At 50.3% G+C, this 26326-nt stretch overlaps 1 protein-coding gene across 8 annotated transcripts in view; it reads left to right on the top strand.

The window, feature by feature from the left end:
• The window catches only part of SYNJ2 (synaptojanin 2), a 165952-nt gene that overhangs the window by 65230 nt on the left and 74396 nt on the right, over positions 1-26326 (top strand). For all 8 annotated transcript variants that reach the window (XM_009205802.3, XM_009205801.4, XM_009205798.4 and 5 more), the window contains 10 exons: positions 7659-7720; positions 12040-12136; positions 14731-14903; positions 16590-16671; positions 17382-17531; positions 17607-17772; positions 19200-19391; positions 21677-21758; positions 22559-22699; positions 24608-24800. In XM_009205802.3, coding sequence (XP_009204066.1) covers positions 7659-7720; positions 12040-12136; positions 14731-14903; positions 16590-16671; positions 17382-17531; positions 17607-17772; positions 19200-19391; positions 21677-21758; positions 22559-22699; positions 24608-24800 — 1338 coding nt within the window. The remainder of the gene's footprint in view (positions 1-7658; positions 7721-12039; positions 12137-14730; positions 14904-16589; positions 16672-17381; positions 17532-17606; positions 17773-19199; positions 19392-21676; positions 21759-22558; positions 22700-24607; positions 24801-26326) is intronic.

Below are 26326 nucleotides of genomic sequence, written 5' to 3'. Positions count from 1 at the left end.
GTAATCCCAGTTATTCAGGAGGCTGAGGCAGGAGAATCACTTGAACCTGGGAGGCAGAGTTTGCAGTGAGCCAAGATCATGCCACCACACTCCAGGCTGGTCAACAGAGTGCGACTCAGTCCAAAAAAAAAAAAAAAAAAATTAACACAGTATCTAGAACGTGAAAAGTACTCAAAATGGCAGCTGCTATTGATACTAATAGAAACAAATGATAACACCCAGGAGATAAAACCACCCGTGGCATCCGGAGAAGCGTGGTTCTTGGTGTCCTGAGCACTGAATGAGTTTCCTCCTGTCTTCATGGGGACAGGGACACCGTGAGATGTAGTGACACGAAGACAGCTTCCTGGGGTATCTTATCTCTCATCCCTCACAGACTCATGGTAAATCAGTAACCCCAGATGAAGCCATTTATTCATCCCAAACATTCACTGAGCATCTGCCAGGTGTAGGGGGCACCAGGGATCAGATACAGTCCCTGCCTGCAGGGAGCAGGGGGCAGGACATGGCAGTGTTGTGTAGATAGAGCCATGCTGGAGGAAGGGAGAGGCCCCCGGGGCAGCTCTCCCAGGCTGAGGGTGTGGGGTGGGCTGCCCAAGGGTCCAAACTGGGGAGGGGTAAGGAAGAAGCACTCGGGCAAGGAAGGCAGCCCTTGCAGAGGGAACAGTGGGTGCAGGTGTTGTAACTCCTGATATCACAGTGATCAGGGAGTATCACTGGGTAACTTCTTGAAGTCCTGGGCATGAAGGGAATGGGAGGACAGATAGGAGAGGTGAGCAGGGCTGGGTCAAGGGCCTGTGGATGCTGCACTGAGGAGATTGCATCCCATACCAGCAGCTACTCAAGTAGTACTCCGCAACCTTGTTGCACAGAAGACTCCGCTGGAAAGCTTGAAAGATCCTGATACCCAGGTTGATACCATACACATTAAGTCACAATATCTGGGGCCAGGAGCCAGGCAGCTGTCCTTTTTGAAGACCCGTGGGTGACTCCAGTGTGTAGGAAAATATGGGAACCACTCGGTACTGTTCTGGCAAGCCAGTTTTATTGGGGTCAGACTGGGTACAGGGAGCTTTGGTTTGTAGCATTTGTCCATTGCTGTGGTGTAAATTCTCCCATCATGGCCAGTTTCAACCTACCAGCTTCGCATTGCTAAGCTCAGAGTTGGACCAGCTCGGTGCACAGTCAGCTTGCAGGCCTGCAGGAGCTGGCTCCAGCACACACTGAACACTGTGCTAAAGGGCTGCAAGAGAGGTGGAGACATGATTAGACAGAAGTCTAGGAAGTGTTAGTTTGGAGGGGGATAGACGCCAGATGGGAGGCCGTTGAGCTGAGATTTTTGGGTAGCCTTAAGTCGGGGTGCAGGGGAGAGGCGTGGAGGTGCTGTCTGCGATCTTTGGGCCTCTTGAGTTCTGATTGAGACTCTGCTGGGACTCCCTTAGCGAGGAGTTCTCCAGACCCTGACTATCCTCATGGCTGTCTCCCTTAACTCGTCTCTGGTCTATAGGATTGAACTAATGACTTTAGGGGCCAGATAAGAGTAGCTGGCCCTTTGCCCAGAGGGGAGAAGGATGGGGTGAAGAAGAAGGGAAGCTGCAAAATGCAGTGACAGTGGTGGACCCTGCCCCCAGCTGCAGCTTCTGCCTGTGGCTTCTGACACTCAGTAACCTCAGGACTAGGTGACGCCAGAGAAGGTGGACGCTGGTCAGTGTCGGAGCGGGACAGAGGAGAGGAAGGATATGAGGCCCAAGAAACCCAGATGAAAGGGATGCATGGGGTGATGGGGGAAGGGTGAGCTCCGGACAGAACGTGAGGCCCAGCTCCCCCTCCACTTTTGCCCAAGGCCTCACTGTGTTGCCTTTCCTCCTGCTTAAAAGAAGCAGCTTTGGGTCATGACTCAGGGAGAGGCAGTTAGACAAGTCCAGTAATAGAGCTTGTTTAGGGGATGGAGGGACTCAGCCTGAGGCCCTGAGCTCAAGGAAGCAGCTGTGGCAAGCTGAGCCTGGTCACAGTGTCCCTGAGGCTCTGCAGGTGTGGATGTGCCTCTGCTGGTGTGCATGCAGCTCTGCAGGTATGGACACGGCTCTGCAGGTGTATATGCAGCTCTGCAGATGGGGACATGCCTCTGCCTGTATGCACGTGGCTCTGCAGGTATGGACACAGCTCTGCAAGTGTGGACACAGCTCTGCAGGTGTGCACACGGCCCCTGGAGCTGTCTTCTTTGTTATACCTTCTACCCCTTCATGGGCATTTGCATCCTGAGCCGAAAGGGAACGTAACAAATCCAGAAATAAGTCAAAATCAGAGCTGCTCAAACTTCAGTGTGTGTGCGTAGGAGTCTCCTGGAGGCCTTGTTAAAACACAGATTCCTGGCCCCACCCTGGAGAGTCTGGCTCAGCAGATCTGGGGTGGGCCCAGGACTTTGCATTTCTAACAAGCACCCAGAGGAGGTCCAACGACCATACTTTGAGAACCACTGGTCTAGACTTACAGATCCTTTCTTCCCATTTCCTGCTCTGGTCATTCACCTAGGGGTGGTGCTCCTGACTTCTTAGTGCTCCGAGGTAGAAAGGTTTGTTGTCAGCAGTGATATTGGATTAGCCACTGAGGGGATATTGACCATGCCTGTGACAGTTGGGCCCAGCCCTGTCCACACAGAATGGTTGTCTAAGTCCAGGATGAAAGACAGGCCCGAGGCCTCAGAAAAGATGTGCTGCAGCCCCTGTCCAGGCTGTGCCTTCTGCTGTGGGCAGCTGATTCCAGGGCGTGCCATCTGCTTGCCACGTTCCCTGAGTCCTCAATGATGTGGTTGAGGGGACCCCATCATAGGCAGGCACCTCATTCCACCATGCTTTGCTGCCTGCTCCCTGGACTCAAGGGCGTAGTTTCTGTCAAATTAATTTGCACTTGTGCAGACTTGTTAGGAACTTTGAAGGGCTTCTGGGTCTTTCCATGGGGGTCCTGGTTAAGTGTCATCACCCAGGGGAGGGGATTCAGCGTCTCCCATCCCTTTCCTGCCTTTCCACGATACTCAAAGGCATGATGACTCAGAGGGTGCTCAGTAACTGAGGAATGGACTGCTGACTGATAATGCAGTTTATATGTTAACAGGGGAGCTATAGAGCCTGAGGATTGGACACTGCTAGGTCCAGTCATCTGTGCGACAGTTTCTGCCTAATTAAAAGAAGAGGCTTTGGGTTATGACTCAGGGAGAGGCCATTAGACATGTCCAGTAATAGAACTTGTCATGATGGAGAGCCAGACTCCTCAGCCCTGGCCTGCCGAGCTTGTATTCTTGTCTCACTGTGCTTCCATGGGAATGATCCTACAAACAGCTGCCACTCATCCCTGAAGCCAGGGGAGATTTCCTGTGATGACTGACAGACGACACAGCCCCTCTCTTGGGTTTCAGCCCTTGGTGACCTCTCAGAGGGTAGCTGAGGGGTACGCAGACCCGCCGACTTCCCTCTGGGTGCAGGATGGAGCACGCCTCTTGGCAGTGTGGCCATGAAAGTTTTCAAATTATGGCCGGGCGCGGTGGCTCAAGCCTGTAATCCTAGCACTTTGGGAGGCCGAGACGGGTGGATCACGAGGTCAGGAGATCGAGACCATCCTGGCTAACACGGTGAAACCCCGTCTCTACTAAAAAATACAAAAAAACTAGCCGGGCGAAGTGGCGGGCGCCTATGGTCCCAGCTACTCGGGAGGCTGAGGCAGGAGAATGGCATAAACCCGGGAGGCGGAGCTTGCAGTGAGCTGAGATCCGGCCACTGCACTCCAGCCTGGGCGACAGAGCCAGACTCAGTCTCAAAAAAAAAAAAAAAAAAAAAAAAAAAAAAAGAAAGTTTTCAAATTCTCTGAGATTTCCTCAACCAGGTGTTGATGACCATTGGGATAAAGGACAGAGGCAACACAGGCAGCAAAATGATGGGGTTTGGGGTGAGCCTTTCTTAGGAGCTCCCATTAGCCAACGGCAAAGATGCCTCATTTTGCACTCATTTTGCCTGTGACCAAAGTGTCTTAGGACCAAAAGGGATTTGGGACTTTGTTGAATTGTTTATATAGAAAATCCTTGGCCGGGCGCGGTGGCTCAAGCCTGTAATCCTAGCACTTTGGGAGGCCGAGACCATCCTGGCTAACATGGTGAAACCCCGTCTCTATTAAAAAATACAAAAAACTAGCCGGGCGTGGTGGCGGGCGCCTGTAGTCCCAGCTACTCAGGAGGCTGAGGCAGGAGAATGGTGTGAACCTGGGAGGCGGAGCTTGCAGTGAGCTGAGATCCGGCCACTGCACTCCAGCCTGGGCGACAGAGCGAGACTCCGTCTCAAAAAAAAAAAAAAAAAGAACCTGGCCAGGCACAATGGCTCATGCCTTTATCTCAGTACTTTGAGAGGCCGAGGTGGGTGGATCACTTGAGCCCAGGAGTTCAAGACCAACTTGGGCAACATGGTGAAACCCCATCTCTACAAAAAACACACACACACACAAAATAGCCAGGTATTGTGGTGTGCACTTGTAGTCCCAGCTACTTGGGAGGCTGAGATGGGAGGATAATTTGAACCTGGGAGGTTGAGGCTGCAGTGAGCTGTGATTGTACCGCTGCGCTCCAGCCTGGGCAACAGAGTAAGACCCTGTCTCAAAGGAAAAAAAAGAAGAAGAAGAAAAGGAAATCTTCTCCGAGGAATCTAAATCTATTGCTGAGAAACCAGTTATCTAGATGGGTGCTTTTCTTGAGTCTGCAATGGAGCAGTTGTATCATCTGTAGTGGTGAGTTATAAAATGATATGTGAAGCATGGTAATAGCTGTATCTCATAACACAGATAAACCTGATGGCACTGCTTTTACAGCACTCAAATGGAAGCAAAACTAAAGAGTGCATTTTCAACAACTTATTCTTGAAATAATTTCAGAGCTACAGAAAAAGTTTAAGAACAAGAGGGAGCTCCCATATGTCCTTCACCCAGATTCACTCAATTTTAACCTTTTGCCACACACATGTTGTTATTTTTGAACCATTTGAGAGTAGGTTGCATATATCACGTCGGTGTTAGTCCGTTTGCCTTGCTGTAAAGGAATATCTGAGGCTGGATATTATCAAGGAAAGAGGTTTATTTGGTTCATGGTTCTGCAGGCTATACAGGAAGCATGGTGCCAGCATCTGCTTCTGGGGAGGGCCTCAGGAAGCTTACAGTCATGATGGAAGAGGAAGGGAAGCCAGTGTGTCATATGATGAGGGAGGGAGCAAGGAAACGGAGGTTGCAGGCTCCTTTAAACAACCAGCTCTCCTGTGAACTAGCAAAAAACTCATTCATTACCATGGGGTTGTCACCAAGCCATTCATAAGGGATCTGCCCTTATGATCCAAACACCTCCCACCACACCCCACCTCCAACCCTGAAGGTCACGTTTTAACGTGAGATTTGGAAGGGACACACATCCAAACCATATCGGTGTCTCTTTACTTAAGTGCAAAATATACTGTCCTACATTACCATAGTATAGGTACACATTTGGGAAATTTAATATTGACGAAGTACTTCATTCTCATCTGCAGGCAATATTCCACACTGATCACTTGTCTCAATGATGTCCTTTGAAGCACCTTTCCTCCCTTGAGTCCAGCATCACATACTGCATTTTATTGCCATGTCTCTAGTCTTTAATCTGCATCTGTTCCTTGGCTTTCTGTCTTTCAAAGCATTAATGTTTTTGGAGAATGCAAGCCTTCTTTTCCTTTAAATTGAGAGTCCCTACCTTTAGGTTTTCCTAGTGTTTCATTATAATCACATTCAGTGTATAGATCCCTGGCCAGCATACTGCCTACATGATGCTGTGTCCTTCTCAGGGTACCTGGTCTGGAGGCACACGGTGTCCATCTGCCCCTCATTAGTGATGTTAATTTTGGTCACCCAGTCAAGGTGCTATTCAGTTTCTCCACTTATGGTTAATATGTTTTCCCTTTCAACTAATCAGCAATCTATGGGAGACACTTTGAGACCGTGCTAGTATCATGCTTCTCATTAAACTTTCCCTTAAGATTTATCATCAACAGATAACTTTTGCTGAACAATTATTTACTATGACAGCTGTAAAATGATGATTTTTAAAAATTATTTCCTCCAAATTTATCACTTGGTATCCTACTATAGAGCCCTCTCTTGTTCCCCATTCACCCACCTACACACCCACCCACCTGCACACTGATTCACCCATCTGTCACCCATTAACCCATCCATTCGTCCACCCATTAACCCATCCATTCGTCCACCCATCCACCCATCATCCACCTATCTATCCACCCATCCACCTTGTCTACCCACCATCCACCCGTCCCTCTATCTGATCCATCCATCCTTCCATGTGTGTGTCCATCAATCCATCCTTCATCCATCCACCACCACTCACCCTATCCATCTTTCATCCACCATTCCACCATCCATCCATCCATTCCACTATCCATCCACCCAGCCCCTACTGTTCCGTCCACTCCATCCATCCACCATCCATCCCCTCTTCCATCCTTCAGTCCATCCATCCATTCCACCATCCATGTATCCATTCAGTCACCCATCCATCCATCCATCCTCCCTTCCATCCATCCACCATTCTATCCATCCATTCAACCATCCACCCATTCATCTATCCATCCATCTATCCATCCACTCACTCACCCACCTACCCATCCACTCAGCTATTCATTCCATTCCATCCATCCATCCATCCATCCACTCAGCTATTCATCCACCCACCCTGTCCATCCATCCATCCATCCATCCTCCCATTCATCCTCCCATTCATCCATCCACCCAGTATCCATCCATTCCACCCATTCATCCATCCATCCATCCATCCACTCAGCTATTCATCCACCCACCCATCTGTCTATCATCCATCCATCCATCCCCTAGCCATCCATCCATCCATCCATCCATCCATCCATCCATCCATCCACTCAGCTATTCATCCACCCACCCATCTATCCATCCATCCATCCATCCATCTATTCATCCATCTAGTTATCATCAGTATGGATTCATGGATTTCTATTTTCTTCGTCAGGTTATAATCCATTACTGTCCTCGTATAGTTTGATGTTCAAATTGCCCCAGATTTGGCCAGTGAAAGCCCCCTTTAAGCTGGCTCCAGTGACTGTATTTTAAATGTTTTTTTAAACTAAGTTAAGTATTAAATAAATAGTTCTATTAATAAATAATAAGGCAAATTTTATAATTAGGATGACTCAGATTTTAGGGCAAAATTAGTGTCCCTGAAGGCATGAAGGAGGCTGAGAAGCAGTTTCTGTCTCCCTAGTTGGCTTCCCTGACCTCTGTGCTATCAGAGAGCTTAGGATCTGACATCTGCCTCATAATCTTACCCTGGATCTTCTGTCTGTGGAAGAATTGCAGCAGACATGGTCATTTTGCAGTTAGGACTGGGCAGCAGCAAAGTCAGACTCGAGGCGCCTAGACCTGAGTTTGGAGCACTGTTAGCTGAATCCAGAGAGCTCAGCCTTCCTGAGCCCTGAAGAGACCACAGAGGTGGCCTAGTGGGTGCCGCATGCAGCCTGGCTGACAGTAAGAAGGAGAATGGGAAAAACCACTGCCTCCTTGCTTTGCAAAGCAGGAAGAATCACTATTGTTACTTCTCTTTGCTTTAGGTTGGCTCCCATCATCTGAGACTCCACAGAGGCCTGGAAGCCAACGCCCCTGCTTTCGACAGGTAGGGCTTGTCTGACACCATCCGAGCCTGTCATTGTCATCCTTAGACGTCATCCTCCCATCAGACACAAGGGATAGGGTGCGACGGGAAAGAGAGGACCCTGAACCCTGAATCTAAATCTGCTTTCTTTTTGGTCCTTTATGCAAGAAGGGAGATTACAAAATGGGATTTTTACTTGTTCTCAGGTTTCCTGAAGGTAAATTAATGAATGTTCAGGTGGCACTTTATAATTATTTTATCTTATCAGTTTCTTGCAATGAGGCTTCATCTCTATGCCCTGGTTAATAAGGGATAATCTAAATTATAGGATATTTGAAGCTGTTTGTTTTTTGTTTTAAAATAATATAGAATAAATAAGTATAGAAACGTATAAAGTGAAAAATAAAAGTACCTTAACTCCCAGTTACCACTCTCAGAGATTTTATATTAGTAGTTTTTTACATGTCATTCTAGAAAACAATTTTGGCATTATATATATATTTAAATACACAAATTGGATCATAACACATGACTGTTTTGCAGCTTGCTTAAGAAAAGCTGAGCTATTTGTAATATGTATTTGAAATAATAGCTTCTTAAAAGATTTGCTTATTTAATCTAAGTACTCAATATTTTAAAATTGTCTTAGCGAATATAGTGAAAATTCTCGAAAGTAATGTTTTAAGTGTTTGGCTCATTCTATCTGAAGCTTTATTGAGACTTTAAGTTTGCTTTCATACTCTCGTTAAACATAATGCTGGTCGCATGAGCCCAGATGTGACCCCCTGATTAGCATGTTACACATAATGGGCTTTTTCTGTAAAGAGATATTTAATCAAGTATAGACAAGACCATTGCCTTTTCCAGAATATTTTTAGTATGTCCTAAGCATTCTACATATGGAGTTCTTTCAGTTGACATTCATCTATACTAAATTATCTTAGGAAATAGTGAACATGAAACTGAAAATGAAATTCTACCTGGCTGAACTTGGTGGCTCAGATTTTAGGGAGTCGCCTGGGTGACAAAGTGAGACTCCATCTCAAAACAAAACATACGAACAAAAAACAAAAATTCTACCTGAAGCTGACACAAAACAAGAGGGAAGGGTCATGCTGGGTTCACTTCAAAAACCCTCCTATGTTTAGGAGCTTTCTTAAAAAATACATAGATCTAGTTGAAGCACATTTGCATAGACTGTAGATTTTTCAGAATCCTCGTAATGCATGGTGTGTGAGCTGCACGTACCACAGAGAATGAGACCCCTGTCTTCTCACAAGCACCCCAGAGGCTGCCTTGCCCCTTGGAAAGCATTCCTAAATCTAGGGGTACACTTAGATCTCTTCTGCAAATTACAGGACAAGCTGCCGAAAGGGTGAGTCTTTCCACAGGCAGCTACTGTGTCCAGGAAGTCTCTTCTGTAATGCTTCTTACCCACGACGCTGGACTGGAGGCAGGAGCCCTCCCATTCCCTTGCAGGAGCTGCTGCTTTCATGTTCACTGCTGACTATGTTCCCCTCATTTGAGATGACATTTGGAAATAAGGTGACGTGTCTGCCTAGTGGCCGCGGTGGGGCACCGTGAGGGTCCCCCTGAGAGCAGACTGCCCAGGTCCCCGATGATGTCCCTGGACTGGCATGTGCGTTGTCCTGGGTGCTTCCCAATTCTCTTCTCTGGGACATCACTGCGCCCTCAAGAGTCGTGCGGTTCTCTGATGGATTTCATCGAGAGTAAAGCCTTTCATTTTCCTGTAAAACCTTCACATAGATAGTTTTTCTCCCCGGAGGATGCTTGTTTTCCTTTGCCTGAGCTGCATGGGTGCCCCTGTTAGCCGAGGCTGTCTCTTGCCACTTTGCTCTACGTGCTCCATATCTGAGGAGGGCTGTTGGCAGCAGGCCTTTGGCTGCAGCAGGGTCTTGTCATCTCTGTGTGGTGATGAGTCTCTGTGGAAGGGTTAACCTTTCACAGGGCAGTGCCTGAATCTCCACTCGCAGGACAGTGAAGCCCTTCTCCTTCTCCGCCCCACTCTGCGGGCGGCTGCTGTGCACATCAGGGTGTGCTGAACTCTTGGTCCCTCCCTGAAGATGAGAAGGATGCTTCCAAATGGAAATCTGATTCCTTAGTGTCCCGAAAAACTCCTGTTTTCCAAGTAGCTTCCCATGACAGTAACCCATGGGCAGGGGAAGTGAAAAAAGGCCTCAGTGCTCAGGGTGACCCAGGAAGAAGCCTGCACGCTGCCAACCTTGCTGCCGGTGCCAGTGCTCCCTTATCCCCTGGGTGCCAGTGCCCTTATCCCCTGGGTGCCAGCGCCCTTATCCCCTGGGTGCCAGCGCCCTTTACCCCCTGGGTGCCACGCCTCCTTACGCCCCAGCCAGCCCCTATCCTGCCTCCCCACGCCCCCTGGGTGCCAGCCCTTTATCCCCTGTGCCAAGGCCTTTATCCTGTGCCAGCCCTTACGCCCCACAGCAATTCTCAGCTCATCAATAACGAGCATTTTACAATAAAGGAAAGAAGAACCAGCTCCCACACACCAAGCACTGTCTTTGTCACTTTCACTAGTCTTTTTAGTCCTCCTAGCCATTCTCTGCAGGAGGGGAAGTAGCCCTGCTCTGTAGTTGAAGGAGCCAGCTCAGAGGGGATGAATCATTTGATCAGGGGAGTTTGGGGTTGGTGACAGCATAGAGTAATGATGAGGAATAGTGAGTAATAATGAGTAACAGCAGTTCCTCTGGCCCTGGGCTTTGGAACCAATTGAGAAGAAGGGGCAGGAATGAGACAGGCAGCGATCAGAAATGGGCCTTGTTTCTGAGGAGCCACATTGTGGGATGTGGCTTGGATGTGTCGCCAAGGTGGGCTCCCTCACCAGGGGCAGAGCCTGCACATGTCAGAGCCAGGCCTGGGATGCAGCTTCTCTGGGCAGACTGACCAGAAAGAAAGTCCACAAGGGCTGAGCGACACACAGCCCCGCCCCAGGGCCGCCTGGAGCTCCACATGGAGACAGGAGCCTGGGAGGGTGCTCACCCTTAACTTAGGCCAGCGAATCAGCAGGCGAGCCTACCTTCAAACCACCCACTTCAAAATCCATATTCTTTCCACTACTGTCCCTTAAAGTTGGTAAAAGAATGTTTTCTCTTATCGGGTAAGGAAAGAAAAATGATTTTTTTCATGATCATTATTAGCTCTTTAAAAAATTCCACTCATAAACATGTCATTATAGAAATTTGGGAAAGAGAAAGATGTTTAAAGGAGAAAAGAACAGAAATCATATAAAATTCCACCACTTGTGACATCATGTGTTTTCTTCCAGTGTTTTTTCTATATTTAGGCCTAAAGATTGCACCATTAAATAATAATTTGACGTCTGCTTTTTGCATTGTATCATTTCCCTGTGTTTTGTTTAAGGCACTACATTTCAACATGTTTACACTTGAAATGTAAGGTTACTTTAAAAAAGCTGGTGATCATGGATAAATATTGGAATCTCCCCCTAATATTCCAACATACATATTTAGAAAGTAGCTTCTAATACAAGGAATATTTCCCAAAGCCTGCAAGTTGTTTTATCTCCTTGTTGTGGTTTAGCATAATGAAATACAGCACTTAGATTGAAAACAGGATGCTGAGTTGAGAGCTCTCCTGCCAGTTGTTCTAGTTTTGAGAAAGATGGGTACCAAGCAAGATAAGAAATTCATTTCACACATGTGCACATTGCCTGTATAAGACTCTAGGCCAGGCGCAGTGGCTCATGCCTATAATCCCAACACTTTGGGAGGCTGAGGTGGGATGATTGCTTGCAGCCAGGAGTTCGAGACCAGCCTGAGCAACATAGCAAGACCCTGTCTCTATGAAAAATAAATAAGTAAAAATTAGCTAGATGTGGTGGCATGCACCTATAGTCCCTACTACTTGAGAGGCTGAGGTGGGAGGATTGCTTGAGCCCAGGAGTTTGAGGCAGCAGTGAACTATGATCATGCCACTGCACTTTAGCCTGGACAACAGACTGAGATCCTACCTCAGAAACAAAACTCTGTTGATGGAAGGTCAGGATAGGTGTTCTAGATTTAATGGGAGATGCTTTATAGAAAGACCAGCATACCCTTTGTCTGATTCCAAACTCATGTAGAAGTCTACACTAGCGAGTCATAATGGCAGCTGGGAGGGACAGGTTCTCTCCACCCAGGCTCATTTTCCACGCTTTGGGTCATGGGGACTAGCTGGTCCTGGACTCTGGCACTAAAAGCATGACTCCTTCTGCCCCGTCTTCCCTTGAGGGGCAGAAAAGGGCAGAGTTGGCACCTGTGCCTGTGCCCAGCATCACGCCCACCCCACTGACTTTGCAGGCACATGGTGCTTCTGAAGGAGCAGTACGGGCAGCAGGTGGTCGTGAACCTTCTGGGAAGCAGAGGCGGAGAGGAGGTGCTCAACAGAGCCTTCAAGGTAAGACCTGGTTGTCCCCTCCACGGCTGGGCTGGGCGGCGGGTGGCCATGGTGGAGCCTTGAGCCTGGAGGTGGCTCCTGCAGGGACTGGAGCTGAAGCCCAACCCTTCTTCATTTCCTGAGGCTTCCCCAGTGTTCCTACCAGTGAACACGGTAGTGCTCGGTGACTCGGGCCCTGATACAGTTTGAGTGTAATGTCTTTTTTTTTTTTTTTTTTTAAGACGGAGTTTCACTCTTGTTACCCAGGCTGGAGTGCAGTGGCGCAATCTCAGCTCACTGCAACCTCCGCCTCCCAGATCCAAGTGATTCTCCTGCCTTGGCCTCCTGAGCAGCTGGGATTACAGGCGCCTGCCATCACACCAGGCTAATTTTTGTATTTTTAGTAGAGACGGGGTTTTACCATGTTGGTCAGGCTGGTCAAGAACTTCTAACCTCAGGTGATCCACCCACCTCAGCCTCCCAAAGTACTGGGATTACAGGCGTGAGCCACTGCGCCTGGCCCAGTGAGTGTAATTTCTGTGAGCTGATGATTGGGAGAATTTGCTCAGTCAAAACAGAGCATTTCCTGTCCCCAGCCATGTGTCCCTTACCCTCCCCGTGGGGCTTTGAGGGCTTCTGACCTCTCAAGGAGTCCCTCTCAGTCCAGCTCAGGAGCAGGCAGGCCTCCTCTTCTGCCCTGGCTGGTCCTGGATGAGCTCCCCCAGCCCACAGGGCACCTGACCTCAGGGCTCAGGAGCAGGAGCCTCTTGGCTTTCCCCTGCTTGCCCGCTGGCCTTCAAATTTCCCCTTCTTCCTTGGACCTGCTCCTGCTGGGCTCCCGTGGGCTCCTTCAGGGTTCCCTGGGGGATTTTCCTGGCGAACCTGGACAGAGATCCTGGGCAGGGTCACAGAGCCATGGGAGCAAGAGACTCCGCCCACCTGGCCAGGGTCTATCCCTGTGCATGGATCCCAGGCCTCCAGCCCCTGCCCCCTGCTCCCCAGGCGCAAGACGTTCTAGAATGAACCATGGAGGTTTCTGGTTCCTTTACCAGCCTCCATGTCCCCTGCCTCATACAGGAAAACTCTCGTTGTTTAAAGCTCAAGAATATCCCTTACAGAGAGAGCTCGAAGTCACCTCACTGGGTGTGAGGGCGATCTCTGAGCCTTTCCCTCTGCTTAGAAATGCCACATGCTCATGCTCAGAGCAGGCACTTCCTGGTTGCCAATTTTATTTGGCCAGACCTGCTTTTCCTGTTTGGTTTGTTGCTATTAGCAACAAGCTCCAGAAGTGTCTCCCTTCCCACCCATCTTGGCAGTGATGCTGGCTGCTAATTTGAAGGAAGAAGGAAAAAAAAAAAGAAAGCCAAAAAATAAGAATAATAATAAGAACCCCCAAGTCTTTTCCCCGTATGCCTTGAGTTGTGGCCCCTCCCATCAGTGGGTGAAGTGCCCGGTACTGGTGAGGGCGGGAGATGGCAGCCACCTCATACGGGGAAGGGTGGGCTCCTGGCCAGGTAGGGAGGGGTACTCTAGCTGGAGACCTGGGTCATGGCCCTGCCTGGGATGGTCCTCAGCCACATCAGTTCGGCCCAGACCAAGGTTGGCGGCCCGGCAGCCTGCCCAGGGCCCAGTGGCCATCGGTCCTGCTGGATGAAGCACTGGCTCCGGAATGCATGGCACTGAGCCACCAGGCACTGTTGGGCTCCTCCAGCTTCTTACTCACAGCAAGACTTGCTTGACGATGGCAGCATTGCATTGCTTTATGCTCAGGCCTATCATAGGTGGTCACATTGAGTCAGACCAGATGACCCCCAAGTCCTAGTCCTTCCAAGTCACTAGGACCTCTGGCTGGGCAGAGGCTGGACTGGCCTGACCTGAAGCCGCAAGGGCATGGGTACAGAGTGTGAGAGGCCTGGAAGCCAGGTGGCCTGGGTAGGCGGATAGTTTGTCCTTTATCACGGGGCTCTCTGGGGAGAAAGCCAGGGAGCTGCCAGGCCAGGGAAGCCTCATATGGAAGGGGAGGGCTCTTAAGGACATCGTGGTGTCATCAGCAGCCCCTTGCCCTGCTTCCCATCTGTCCCCACCTTCACTCTGGCTCCCTGACCATTCTGAAATAGCACTGGGATGTGGGACCCACCTAGGCCACTTCAGCTGGAGACTTGGTCTCTTCAGAGCACAGCCACCAGAGGCTGGTATGCAGCAGGCTGGGGCCAGTTACCAGGGCAACGGGGAGCTGGATTATGAGCTCTGCAGCCTGCTGCAGCCCTGCTATCTCTGAGGGCCTGGGCCACCTGGGCCACCTGAAGAACAGAGCAGTCCTTCCTCACCTGTGCCCTCCGGGGAGCCCTGCAGGAGTATGATCTCCCCAGGGGACCACACCTGCTCTGGCTTCTTTTGTCCGAGGGGAACCTTCTGCCCTTTCGCAGGCAAGATGCTCTGTGTGGGTTTTGTCCCCCCAGGACCTTTGTCCTGTGCTTCCCTTTCAGGGTTAACTGCCTGGTCCATTGTGAGCTTCCAGCTAAAGCATGTCCTGCGGCAAGTGCTATGCAAGGAACTTGTCCTCCTTGTCCTTCCTTCCCTCTGCTCCCCTCACCGCCCTCCCCTCCTCTTTTCAGAAGCTGCTCTGGGCTTCTTGCCACGCAGGCGACACGCCTATGATCAATTTTGACTTCCATCAGTTTGCCAAAGGCGGGAAGCTAGAGAAATTGGAGACCCTCTTGAGGCCACAGTTAAAGCTGCACTGGGAGGACTTTGATGTGTTCACGAAGGGGGAGAACGTCAGTCCACGGTGAGGCTCGCTGCACACTGCACCACGTCTTCTGCTGGGGGGGAAGCGTCAGTCCACAGTGAGGCTCGCTGCACGCCGCGCCTTCTTCTGGGTGAGGTGGCAGAGGGGCTGCACCATAGAGGACATAGAGGACATGTGCCCTGTGAGGGGCGGCTTCCTTCCCTCCCCACTCAGCTACCCTTGCGGTTTCCTGGGTCATAAGCTTGGCGACATTGGGAATCTTGGGTTCCAGCTTCTCCGCTCCCTTCCCACAATAGGAGACAGGCTTTTGAATTTCTCAAGGAGATGTTGAGGCATGGTTTTCTGTCAAAAGAAATGAACTCATAAAGGGGAGTGCATTTAAACATGGAGCTCCACGCTGGGACGCAGGCCTGTGAGAGTGAGGGCCACAGTCCCAGTGGGATGGCTGGCATAAACTTAGATTGCTCAAGGAGACCAGGGTATGGACTGCCCTGTTCAGAACAGAGGAGGAAAACGAAGTCCAGTTCCCTCAGGTCACATGCAGGGGGTCCTCATTATTTGCAGATTCCATATTGGCTAATTTACCTATTCCTTAAAACTTATTTGTAACCCCAAAATCAGTACTCAAAGCATTTTTCCTGGACATTCAGAGACGTGTGCAGAGCAGTGACAATTTGAGTCACATGTACATGCTTCCAGCTGAGATCAAACAAGGTGATACTCTGTCTTCTTATTTCAGCCCTCGTATGTAAACAAGTGTCCTTTTTGAGATTTAGTACTGGTTTTCACATTTGTGGGGTCTTTGTTAGGGGCCCCTCTTTGTTCGGGGATCTCATGGTTTAGTATGGCCCCAAGCATTGTGCTGAAGAACTGTCTAGTACTTCTGAGCACAAGAAGGTGGTGGTGTGCTTTATGGAGAAAATGCACATTAAGATAAGCTTTGTCCCGATATGAGTTACAATGCTGTTGGCCATGGTTCAGTGTTAATTAAACAAATATATATATTCAATAAGGTGTCTTTATATGGAAACATACATAAAACAAGTTTGTATATTGATCAGTTGATGAAAATGTGACCAGAGATTTGCAGGAACCTAACCCTATATTTCCCCTAGGACCGATGGTTCTGTGTTCATGTCCAATTCAGTGTTCCTACAACTTTATAGAACATAATTGCTATAAATAACAAGGACCAGCTAAACTTAAAATGACCCAGTTGTGCAGGCTGCTGAGTGTGTGTCCTGGGGTCTGCCTGCCTTTCCAGCAATGCTGGGGATCCACTGGGATGGACACTGGGGTTTCTGGGGGGCTACTGGTGAGGAGGTGGGGGTTCTTAGAACATGTTTCCTCACGCCTGTAATCCCAGCACTTTGGAAGGCCGAGGCATGCGGATCACAAGGTCAGGAGTTTGAGACCAGCCTGGCCAATGTTGTGAAACACTGTCTCTACTAAAAATACAAAAATTAGCCGAGTGTGATGGCACACGCCTATAGTCCCAGCTACTCGGAAGGCTGAGGCAGGAGAATTGCTTGAACCGGGGAGGGAGAGGTTGCAGTGAGCCAAGATCGTGCCATTGCACTCCAGCTTGGGTGACAGAGTGAGACTCTATCTCAAAATAGAAAGAACATGTTTCCTTGGGAGTCGACAGTTAGACATGGGCCACTGTGCTATGGCCACTGCTTCTTTGAACACAACTTATAATTTTACATTTCTTCTTGTCCTAAGTTTTCAGAAAGGCACTTTGCGGATGAACTGTCTTGACTGCCTGGACCGAACCAACACTGTGCAGAGCTTCATTGCGCTCGAGGTGCGTCCCTGCTGCAGCCTTCTCGGCCATCTGTGCCAGGTCCTATGACTTAAGCTGGACAGGCTGAGCTGAGCACCTTTAGCGGCAAGATGAGGGTGGCATCACCGAGACAACTTTCTAACTGTGGGGAAGGTGGACAGGGAGACACTGGGACATCCAGAGAGGGGTTCCCCAGGTGGCTGCTTTCTCTGTCATAGGCACGCTTTCTCACAACCTCTTGTGAAATGCATCCCAGACATGGTGGCCCAAACACTCCTAGGGAAGAGCAGTTGTGTAATGATTATTGTGAATGCACCATTGGCCCAAGGCAGTGTGAGGCTGGCCGAATGAGGCTGGATTTAAAGCTGGGGAGGGAGACTTGGGTCTGCATGGCCGCAGCTGTCTGACTGACCTCTCCTGGCTGGGGGGTTAGGGGCGGGATCAGTGCCCCTTGCTGTCCACCACTATTTGCTCTTCAGCCTCTGGCTGTGTAGCGGGGAGGTCAGGTGTCAGAGGGTGAGAGGAGGGCTTGGGTGGACCCTATAGATAAAGTTGGGGTGAGGTATGGGAAGTCACTGTCTGCTGTAGGAACTCGTCATCCTCTGGAGGGGCACAGGGTCTTCCAGGACACAGCGTAATCCACAGGCTGCTGAATAAGGAACCTCCTGGGACGGTGGCTGTGGGGCCTCTGTGGGAGAAGCCAGTGACAGCCATTCCTGATTCCTCCCCAGGTCCTGCATCTGCAGCTCGAGACCCTGGGGCTGAGTTCAAAACCCATTGTTGACCGCTTTGTGGAGTCCTTCAAAGCCATGTGGTCTCTGAACGGCCACAGCCTGAGCAAGGTGTTCACAGGCAGCAGGTCCCTGGAAGGGAAGGCCAAGGTAGGGCCTCGCCAAGGGGGCAGGGTGGGGGCCCCAGGGACCCCCCTCACGGCCTGTGGTCTGGGCTCTTGGCAGGTGGGGAAGCTGAAGGATGGAGCCCGGTCCATGTCTCGAACCATCCAGTCCAACTTCTTCGACGGGGTGAAGCAGGAGGCCATCAAGCTGCTGCTGGTTGGGGACGTCTACGGCGAGGAGATGGCAGACAAAGGGGGCATGCTGCTGGACAGCACAGCGCTCCTGGGTAGGGCCCGCCACGGACAGGGGGAGGCAGGAAGGTGGGGTGCTCCCCGGCCCCATGTTCCCACCGCCTCTGTGCCATCCAGAGAGTGGGTGGCAGACGTGCCTGAGGTCTGAGCAGTGGACCATGCACCTTGCAGCTGTCACTGCCTCTCCCGGCAGCCTGTGCTTTCCAGCTGGGCCTGGGAGCTCACGCTTCCTCTGTCTTGGCTTGGACTGTGTTTCCATCCTGAGAAGCGGGAGACACCAGGCAGGCTCAGCGAGAGGCCGTGCACTCTCCTAAACGCATCGGTGCCTTTGAACGCTCACCCACTCCAGAAACTTCCTCAGCTGCTTGGGTTCTTGGGCCTTTAGCAGGTGATGTTGGCCTTGGGAGCTTCCCATGAAGTTGGCTTCCGGTTTCTGTTTTGGACCCTGTAGAAACAGAGGAGGAGGATGCTGTAATCTCCCAGGGATGAGGGCACCTTCGGGTCTCCGCAGCAACACAGCGTGGTTCCATCAATATAGGAGGTTCCTTTGAGAGCATTTTAATGACATCTTCTTACCTGAGCCTGTAAACATATTAGGTCTCATGGAAAAAGGAGGAGAAACCCAGCATTTTTCCTAATAAGAATGTACAAGTGTCGCTTTCAAAACGTCAGGTGTTTTTGAAAAATGAACTAGCCCATGCTTAAAATGGGTTCATGGCCCTTTTCCACTCTCACTCTTTCTTCACTGGGGGAGCTCTTATTTGGCTTCCGATAGGCCAGGCGATATTTATGCCAGCTCTATAAAAGGTGAACGAAGCTCCATGTTGTACAGTGAGTCTTATTTAATAGCAAGGCAGACATGAGTTAGATTTGGGTTACGTCACAAGTTTAAACGATGGAATATATTTTGGCTATTGAGAGGATGGTGATGGTTCTGTGTAGTGACTTTTTAAAGCCTTAAGTCTGGGGCAAAACAAAACATATCAGACATGCAGGCTGGAAGGCAGAGGATGCAAAGGTGGCTGTCTGGGTTGGTAAGACACTTAAAGGTATAGTGGCTATGGGCACATCCACCTTGAAATATGGTCAGTTACAGCATGCCCTGGCTTAAATTCCTATGCCTTGTTCTTCCACGGAGTGGACAGTGGGGACATGGCTTTTCCCTGTCGTGTCTGAGATCCCTGTGATCTGATGTCCCATGGCTACTGGCTTCAGTTGGGGGCAGGGGTGTAGACGGTGAGTTTCCAGTCTCATGTTTTCACGCCTTTATTGCGGAAATGCCATAGGGGAAGCACCGTGGTGACCATGGTTTTAAACCTTTTGTCGTCTTCCTAAGGAGCATACCCTGGTTTATCTCTAGAGGCTCGTGAACCATCTGTCTCTGCCAGGCAGCCTCTTCTTTTTGGAAGATGCCTGAGCTTTGGAACTGCAAAGAAATGTGCCTTTTTATGCCTCCTGACAGTGACTCCCAGGATCCTGAAAGCTATGACTGAGCGTCAGTCTGAATTCACAAATTTCAAGCGGATCCGGATTGCCATGGGGACCTGGAACGTGAACGGAGGAAAGCAGTTCCGGAGCAACCTGCTCGGGACGGCGGAGCTGACCGACTGGCTGCTCGACTCGCCCCAGCTCTCGGGCGCTGCCGAATCCCAGGGTGAGGGCAGTGGCTTCGGGGGAGACAAAAGCCAATTCCACCTCACCTGACATGTCAGGCTTGACCCTTTAGTGGCCATCGTCTTGTGGAATTTCGTCTTTGTGTTTTCCCTCCTCACAGTGTTTAAATAGCACCATGGTCTGACTGTCAAGAATGCTGCCTCACAAGTAACTTTGACTTTTTTCCTTTCCCGAATGTTTAGAAGAGTTAGCAGATAGTGAATCTCTCTTTTCTCTTTGCATACAGTGATGGTGAAGTCTTAGGCTTTCATCAGTAGAATCTTTTTGTCACCAGGCTGAAGGTGTGGCTTCTAGAGCCATGTAACTGTGAGGACGGGAGCTGGGCCTGTCTTCGGTGTTTTGTTTTTGTTTGTTTTTGTTTTTTGTTTTTAGATGAGTTTCACTCTCATCACCCAGGCTGGAGTGCAGTGACAGTCTTGGCTCGCTGCAATCTCCGCCTCCCAGATTCAAGCAATTATCCTGCCTCAGCCTCCTGAGTAGCTGGGATTACAGGCGCCCACCACCATGCCGTTCTAATTTTTGTATTTTTAGTAGAGACGGGGTTTTGCCATGTTGGCCAAGCTGGTCTTGAACTCCTGACCTCAGATGATCCCTCTGCCACAGCCTCCCAAAGTGCTGGGATTACAGGTGTGCGCCACTGCGCCTGGCCCTGCCTTTAGTGTTGATATTGACCAAGAACGGCTCATCCCTGCCTCTCCCCAAACCAACTGTATTCATCTGCTTTAAGTAGTCACAAAATAATCCATGTGCTATTTAGGAATAAAATAATTCCAAATGTTGACACCTCACCTTTTATCTTGTAAGATACGCTATTGAATGGCCCCAGAACTTAGGATCTGAAGAATAAGTGATTCTTGTACAGTCAGCGTTGACTCAGGGGCCTTGCTTTTTTTTTTTTTTTTGCTTCCTTGGACTCACGAAGACACTTGTGTTTCAGGTTTTTGCCTGTTGGTGAGTGACCTGTGGTCTAGCTGACATGTGGTGGCCCATGTGTACATTCATGCCCCACAGCTGTCTAGGTGGTGCCCAGAGCCCCGTCCCTTCTTCTGCACACGCCATCTGTGCCCTCCTTTCTGCCTCAGAGGGCAGGTGGCAGAGTCCACCATTCAGAGCCACTGGGGCTCTCTGTGTCAGTGGTAGCCTGAGTTGCTGCTTGTGCCTCCAGAAGCCATTCAGGATACGTTCTGGAGCAGGCCCATCAACGCAGAGGGTGCTTAGCACCGCCGTGGCTCAAGGGCCGACCCTCCTCTCCCCACTGAAGTGACTCCTCCTCTTTTCCCTGCAGGAAAGTGTGCGTGTTGTTAGCAAGCTGGCCGGTGTTTTGCAGGGGATCTTTTTGGGGAAGACACTAGAAGGCTCCCCAGCAGTCCCACTAGAGATGCACCAGCTTCCAGAGAAGGAAAGGAAAGTGCTGTGGTCACTGTTGCCAAGCAGACTAGACAGAGGGACAGAGATTGGTTTTTCTTTTTTTTTTTTGAGATGGAGTCTCGCTCAGTCGCCCAGGCTGGAGTGCAGTGGCCGGATCTCTGCTCACTGCAAGCTCTGCCTCCCGGGTTTATACCATTCTCCTGCCTCAGCCTCCCGAGTAGCTGGGACTACAGGCGCCCGCCACCTCGCCCGGCTAGTTTTTTGTATTTTTAGTAGAGACGGGGTTTCACCGTGTTAGCCAGGATGGTCTCAGTCTCCTGACCTTGTGATCCGCCCGTCTCGGCCTCCCAAAGTGCTGGGATTACAGGCTTGAGCCACCGCGCCCGGCCCTTTTTTTTTTAAGAAAAAGCTTTAAGTCAGGGAAACTAGAGGTTCCAGGTTGCCCACTATGGCTAACAGAGAAGGCAGTGGACAGCCTGCCTGGCCGCTCACTGACAGAGGCCACGTCCTCCTGGCTGGACCCTGGGGAGGCAGGCAGGCATCTCCCTTTCTGCAGCAGCTATGGCTGGGCTTGGGGGCTCAGGAGACTGGGTGTCAGAGGTCGTGACTGGAGAGATTCAGTCAGTGGCTACAGGGTTATATTAAACTCTGACCTCTCCCCTGTTCAAAGGGAACAGAATGGATGGAGGGCCCCTCTGGGCTCACTGTGCTACATTGAAGCCAGGCATTTCTGAAGCAGATTCCACTGGGGCAGTTCCCAGCAGCAATGATAGCCACCTGGAGTTGGACTCAGGCAGTGGACAGCGTGGCTTGGGAGAGGGGACTGGGGAACCCCATGAACTTGTAATGCAGGACTTGGTGGTCCTGACTTCTGTCATCTCTTGCCTTGCTCCCCAGATGACAGCAGCCCAGCTGACATATTTGCTGTGGGGTTTGAAGAGATGGTGGAATTGAGCGCAGGGAATATTGTCAATGCCAGGTAAGGGGCTAGGTGTGTGGGGCCAGGCAGGGACTTCCTGAGTCAGGTGCCTGGCTGGGAGCAGAGCCTCTGAGGCTCTCCTGGAGCCAGCCTGCTTCTGAGCCAGCTAAGCGGTGGCTCTGGCTGTGTGGGGTTCTGTCACCTGGCTCCTTCTCCACGCTCACACATGCACCGCCCCGTTCTTTCCCTGCTACTTAGGAAGTAAAAGGAAGGGCTGATGATTGCTGTGTTTTCTCTGCCGTGCTCTAGCCTTGACCACTTGTTGAGGCTGATTTACGCTGCCAGAGGGAGCTGGCATGTGTGGACCTGGGATGCAAGGGAAGGGCAGGGCTAGAACTGGGAGAGTGGTTGACTCATGTTTCCTAGGGAGAGGTGAGAAAGCGCGAGTGCCGGGAAGAGGTACTTTCCTCCTGCATACCAGAGCAAAGGAAAAAATCAAAACCACTGGATTTGTGTTTAATACGAAGTCAACTGGACATTCCCCCACCCCCTGCTAAACTGGCCTGGCTTTATTTTAAGGAATTTTCTGAACAAATAAATAAGACTGACTCTGTGGGGCTGCTATAAGGTCCTGGGTTGGGTTTCAGAGGTCAAGGAAGGGCTGCTGTGATGTGTGAGACATAGCCAAAAATACCCAGATCCTCCACTAGAAGAAGGAAAGCGTGACACTCATATTGGGGTGCAGGCAGTGTGAAATCAGTTCTGCAAAGAGAACAGGCCTGGGCTGGAGCATTTGGTAGGTGGGAGATAGATGTGCTTCCAGCCATCTGTAAACAGCATCATTTCCTTTTCTCTTCCAGTACTACCAACAAGAAGATGTGGGGTGAGCAGCTTCAGAAAGCCATCTCACGCTCTCATAGATACATCCTCTTGACTTCGGCACAGCTGGTGGGCGTCTGTCTTTATATATTTGTACGTCCATACCATGTCCCGTTCATCAGGTAAGAACATTCCGTTTACACACATCTGGGGAACAAGGGGTTGTTAGTCTTTGTGTTTTGTTCTTTGACTTCCTCCTCCTCCCCCATCCCCTTCTGTAACAGGAATCGGGACTTACCATTATTTTAGATAAATGTAGCAAAAACCCCCTAGGAAAAACTGGGCTGAATAGAATATTGTCCGGCAATTAAAAAGCCACCATGGGAAACGTCCAACTCAGGAAGCTGAACTCTTAGAAAGAGTGTTACATGATTGTCATCACCCAAGCTCAATTCTGTGCAAGGAAAGGGGTTCCTTGTTGGAATCTTACAGACAGGAAACCTCTGACCAAGAGCTGAGTAACTCACTGGGAAATGCCAACTCTTTTGTCTCTTTTTAAAAGAATTCTAAGTAGAATGGGCCTTTACAACTGGGGCCTCCTTGTCATTTCTCCAAGGTGCATGCTTTGTGAGCGTCGGAAAGGGGGCGAGCTTAGGGGCTGCATTCCTCGTGGGGTGTGGGTGTGGGTGTTTGGATGCTGGAGGAACTCATCTTTTCTCCACCTGGGCCTACCTGTGGCTTTCGAATTTCCACCAGCCTTTCGGCAGGCTGGCAGCAAGCGTTGAACTGACCTCCCCACTGAGCCCCTGGGTCCCGGGAAGGGCCTGTGCCTGTCTAGAGCACCACAGGTGCACCCCTGCTGCACCTGGAGACTAAGACAGTGCTGCCCGTAATCCTCTTCTCTGACTTTCAGAAGATGTTTAGGTCCCTGTCCCTCTGCTTGTGTTATTTTGCCAGCTTGGCAGTATCCCAGGTTAGCAGGTGAAGGTTAGTAAGAGTTAAAGGCAAGGGCAGGGTGAGGGTGAGAGAAAGGGCTCAGAACTGAGGAGCACGAGGTTTCCCAGGCTCGGTGTCCTCGGCTTCACGCGCCTTTAGCCCTGAGCTGCTTCCGCCTCCACCCCTTCCATCAGTCATCCCCCCAGCCTTGTCTACCAGGGAGCAGATGCACCAGCAGGCCTCAGTCTGTGGCACGGCTGTGGAAATGTTAACAAATGTGCTTGTAGCCCATGTTTCTGTGGACTTGTATGCATTATGAGTTGGCATTTTAATGCGAGCAGGCTCTGGCATTGCATAAAAGTCCGTTTGAGACCACCTACCCAGCCCAGCATAAACAGCTGCCGGTTTCCTAGCTCTTAAAATGCATTCATTGCTGGGCGTGGTGGTTCATGCCTGTCATCCCAGCACTTTGGGAGGCCAAGGCAGGCAGATCACTTGAGGTCAGGAGTTCAAGACCAGCCTGGCCAACATGGTGAAACCCCGTCTCTAGTAAAAGTACAAAAATTAGCCGGGCATGATGGTGGGTGCCTGTAATCCCAGCTACTTGGAAGGCTGAGGCAGGAGAATCACTTGAACCTGGGAGGCCACCATTGCAGTGAGCCAAGATCACGCCACTGCACTCCAGCCAGGGTGACAGAGCGAGACTCTGTCTCAAAGTAATAATAATAATAATTAAAAAGTTGATTGCCCAGATGACACCTCCCATGCATGGCGTGACAGCCACAAGGGAGTGGGGTGGGCTGGTGGGTGGTGATGTTCGTGCTGCTCCTGGTGGCAGTGAGAAGCTGGGGAGATGCAGGGATTGCCCTGTCTTCGGCTTCATGGGGTGCTCAGGTGAGCAATGAGCGCTTGCCAGTTGGGGCGTGGAGGAGGTGTGCAGGCAGCAGTGGGCAGCAGGAGGGAGGCGGCTTCCTGACCGGGAGTCGATGATGGCCAAAGTGGCCGCTTCGTTGAATTGGACAGACTCTGAGCTGATGATTTTGGAGCACTCAGAGCGGCAGGTCCTGAGCTGCTGCTGGGCCCTTCTCTGTGACAAAGCAGGGTCATGTTTCTCCTTCAGGACCCGACAGCATGCACACATCCTTCTGTTCCAGGGACGTGGCCATCGACACAGTGAAGACGGGCATGGGGGGCAAGGCGGGGAACAAGGGCGCCGTCGGCATCCGCTTCCAGTTCCACAGCACCAGCTTCTGCTTCATATGTAGCCACCTGACAGCCGGACAGTCCCAGGTGAAGGAGCGGAATGAAGACTACAAGGAGATCACCCAGAAACTCTGCTTCCCAATGGTGAGCGGTGCCGTGGGGGCGGCCAGCACCTCCCTGCTCAGCTCAGTCCCAAACGTGACTGTTGATAGGAGCCAGGCATTGGGAACACAACCACAGGGAGGGCCCCTGCTTGGAGGGCTCAGCGCTGGGGGAGGGGGAGAAGGCTGTGTCACCCCATGGAATTGACCTGGGGCAGAGTTAGCCGTGTGCCTGGAGTGGGCCGGCTCTGCAGCATCCCTCCCCTCCCGTTGCTGTGCATTTCCTGAGTGTCTGCATGGCCGCTGGATTTTGTGTGTGTACATTTTCTGATTTTCTAATTCAAGTGATGGTTTAGGGAAGAAAACCATGTCCATGGTCTGTCCTGTCCAAGTGGTGAAGAACTTTTAAATCCACACAGCCTGAGACTCCACCTTCCTGAGATTCACAGTCCTCACATGTACTTTCTGTGGCGGCTCAGATAAGAACACCCTTTTGACCAGTGGACCCTTTTTGACCGGGAACACGGTTCTTGAGCAAGGAGCCCAGATCCTCCCTGTCCTCAAAGCTGCAATAGTGAACCACACACTGCCCTCTCGTGGCGGTCCAGAGGGTTTCATCCTGAAACTGGAGGATTTTCTTTTCAAATCTAGACATTAACGTTCTCCCTCCTGTGCAAAGATGCTACCCGGCACAGCTTCAGCGTGTGACACACATGAGGCCCACCTATTCCCCGAAGTGAGGATAGACGTCAGCTGTTCTTGCCGCAAAATATTCCACTGTCTGAGAGGTGGCGGGCTGGGTCACGGAGCTCTTGCCTGTGAGAAGAGGTCTTTAAAACAGACATCCCATTTTACTGGGCTGCATGAGCACTCAAGGCAAAATTTCTTTAGTTTTCAATAACAAGTGCCACAGTTCTTGTTGGAGTTATTTCTTATGTTAAAAAAGAAACAAATGACTTGAGAAGTTTTCAATTGTGTGTAATGTAGTTTAGGGAAAAAAAAGAAAAAAGAAGTCTAACCCTTGTCACTTAAAAAGTGCTATTTTGGGGCCAGGCGCAGTGGCTCACACCTGTAATCCCAGCACTTTGGGAGGCTGAGGTGGGCGGATCACCTGAGGTCAGAAGTTCAAGACCAGCCTGGCCAACATGGTGAAACCCCATCTCTACTGAAAATACAAAAAACAAAATTAGCTAGGTGCAGTGGCGTGCACCTGTAATCCCAGCTACTCGGGAGGCTGAAACAGAAGAATTGCTTGAACCCGGAAGGCAGAGGTTGCAGTGAGCTGAGATCGCACCACTGCACTCCAGCCTGGGTGACAGAGCAAAACTCCATCTAAAAAAAAAAAAAAAAAAGTGCTACTTTGACATAGTAAGCTTGGGATGCATAATAAGTAAAGGATTTATAATGTAGTTCTTTTCTACAATAAAAATATTGAGGGACCTATTAACAGTCTACACTTCTTTTTTGTTTTTGTTTTTGAGAACCATAAGTAGCTATTTAAATTTAAATTAATTAAAATTAAATAACATTTTAAATTCCTTGCTTTCACTGGCCACATTGAAAATGATC

The sequence above is a fragment of the Papio anubis genome, chromosome 6 (genome assembly GCF_008728515.1).
Source record: "Papio anubis isolate 15944 chromosome 6, Panubis1.0, whole genome shotgun sequence".
In the NCBI taxonomy this organism is placed as follows: domain Eukaryota; kingdom Metazoa; phylum Chordata; class Mammalia; order Primates; family Cercopithecidae; genus Papio; species Papio anubis.
This window is presented reverse-complemented; position numbering and strand designations above follow the sequence as displayed.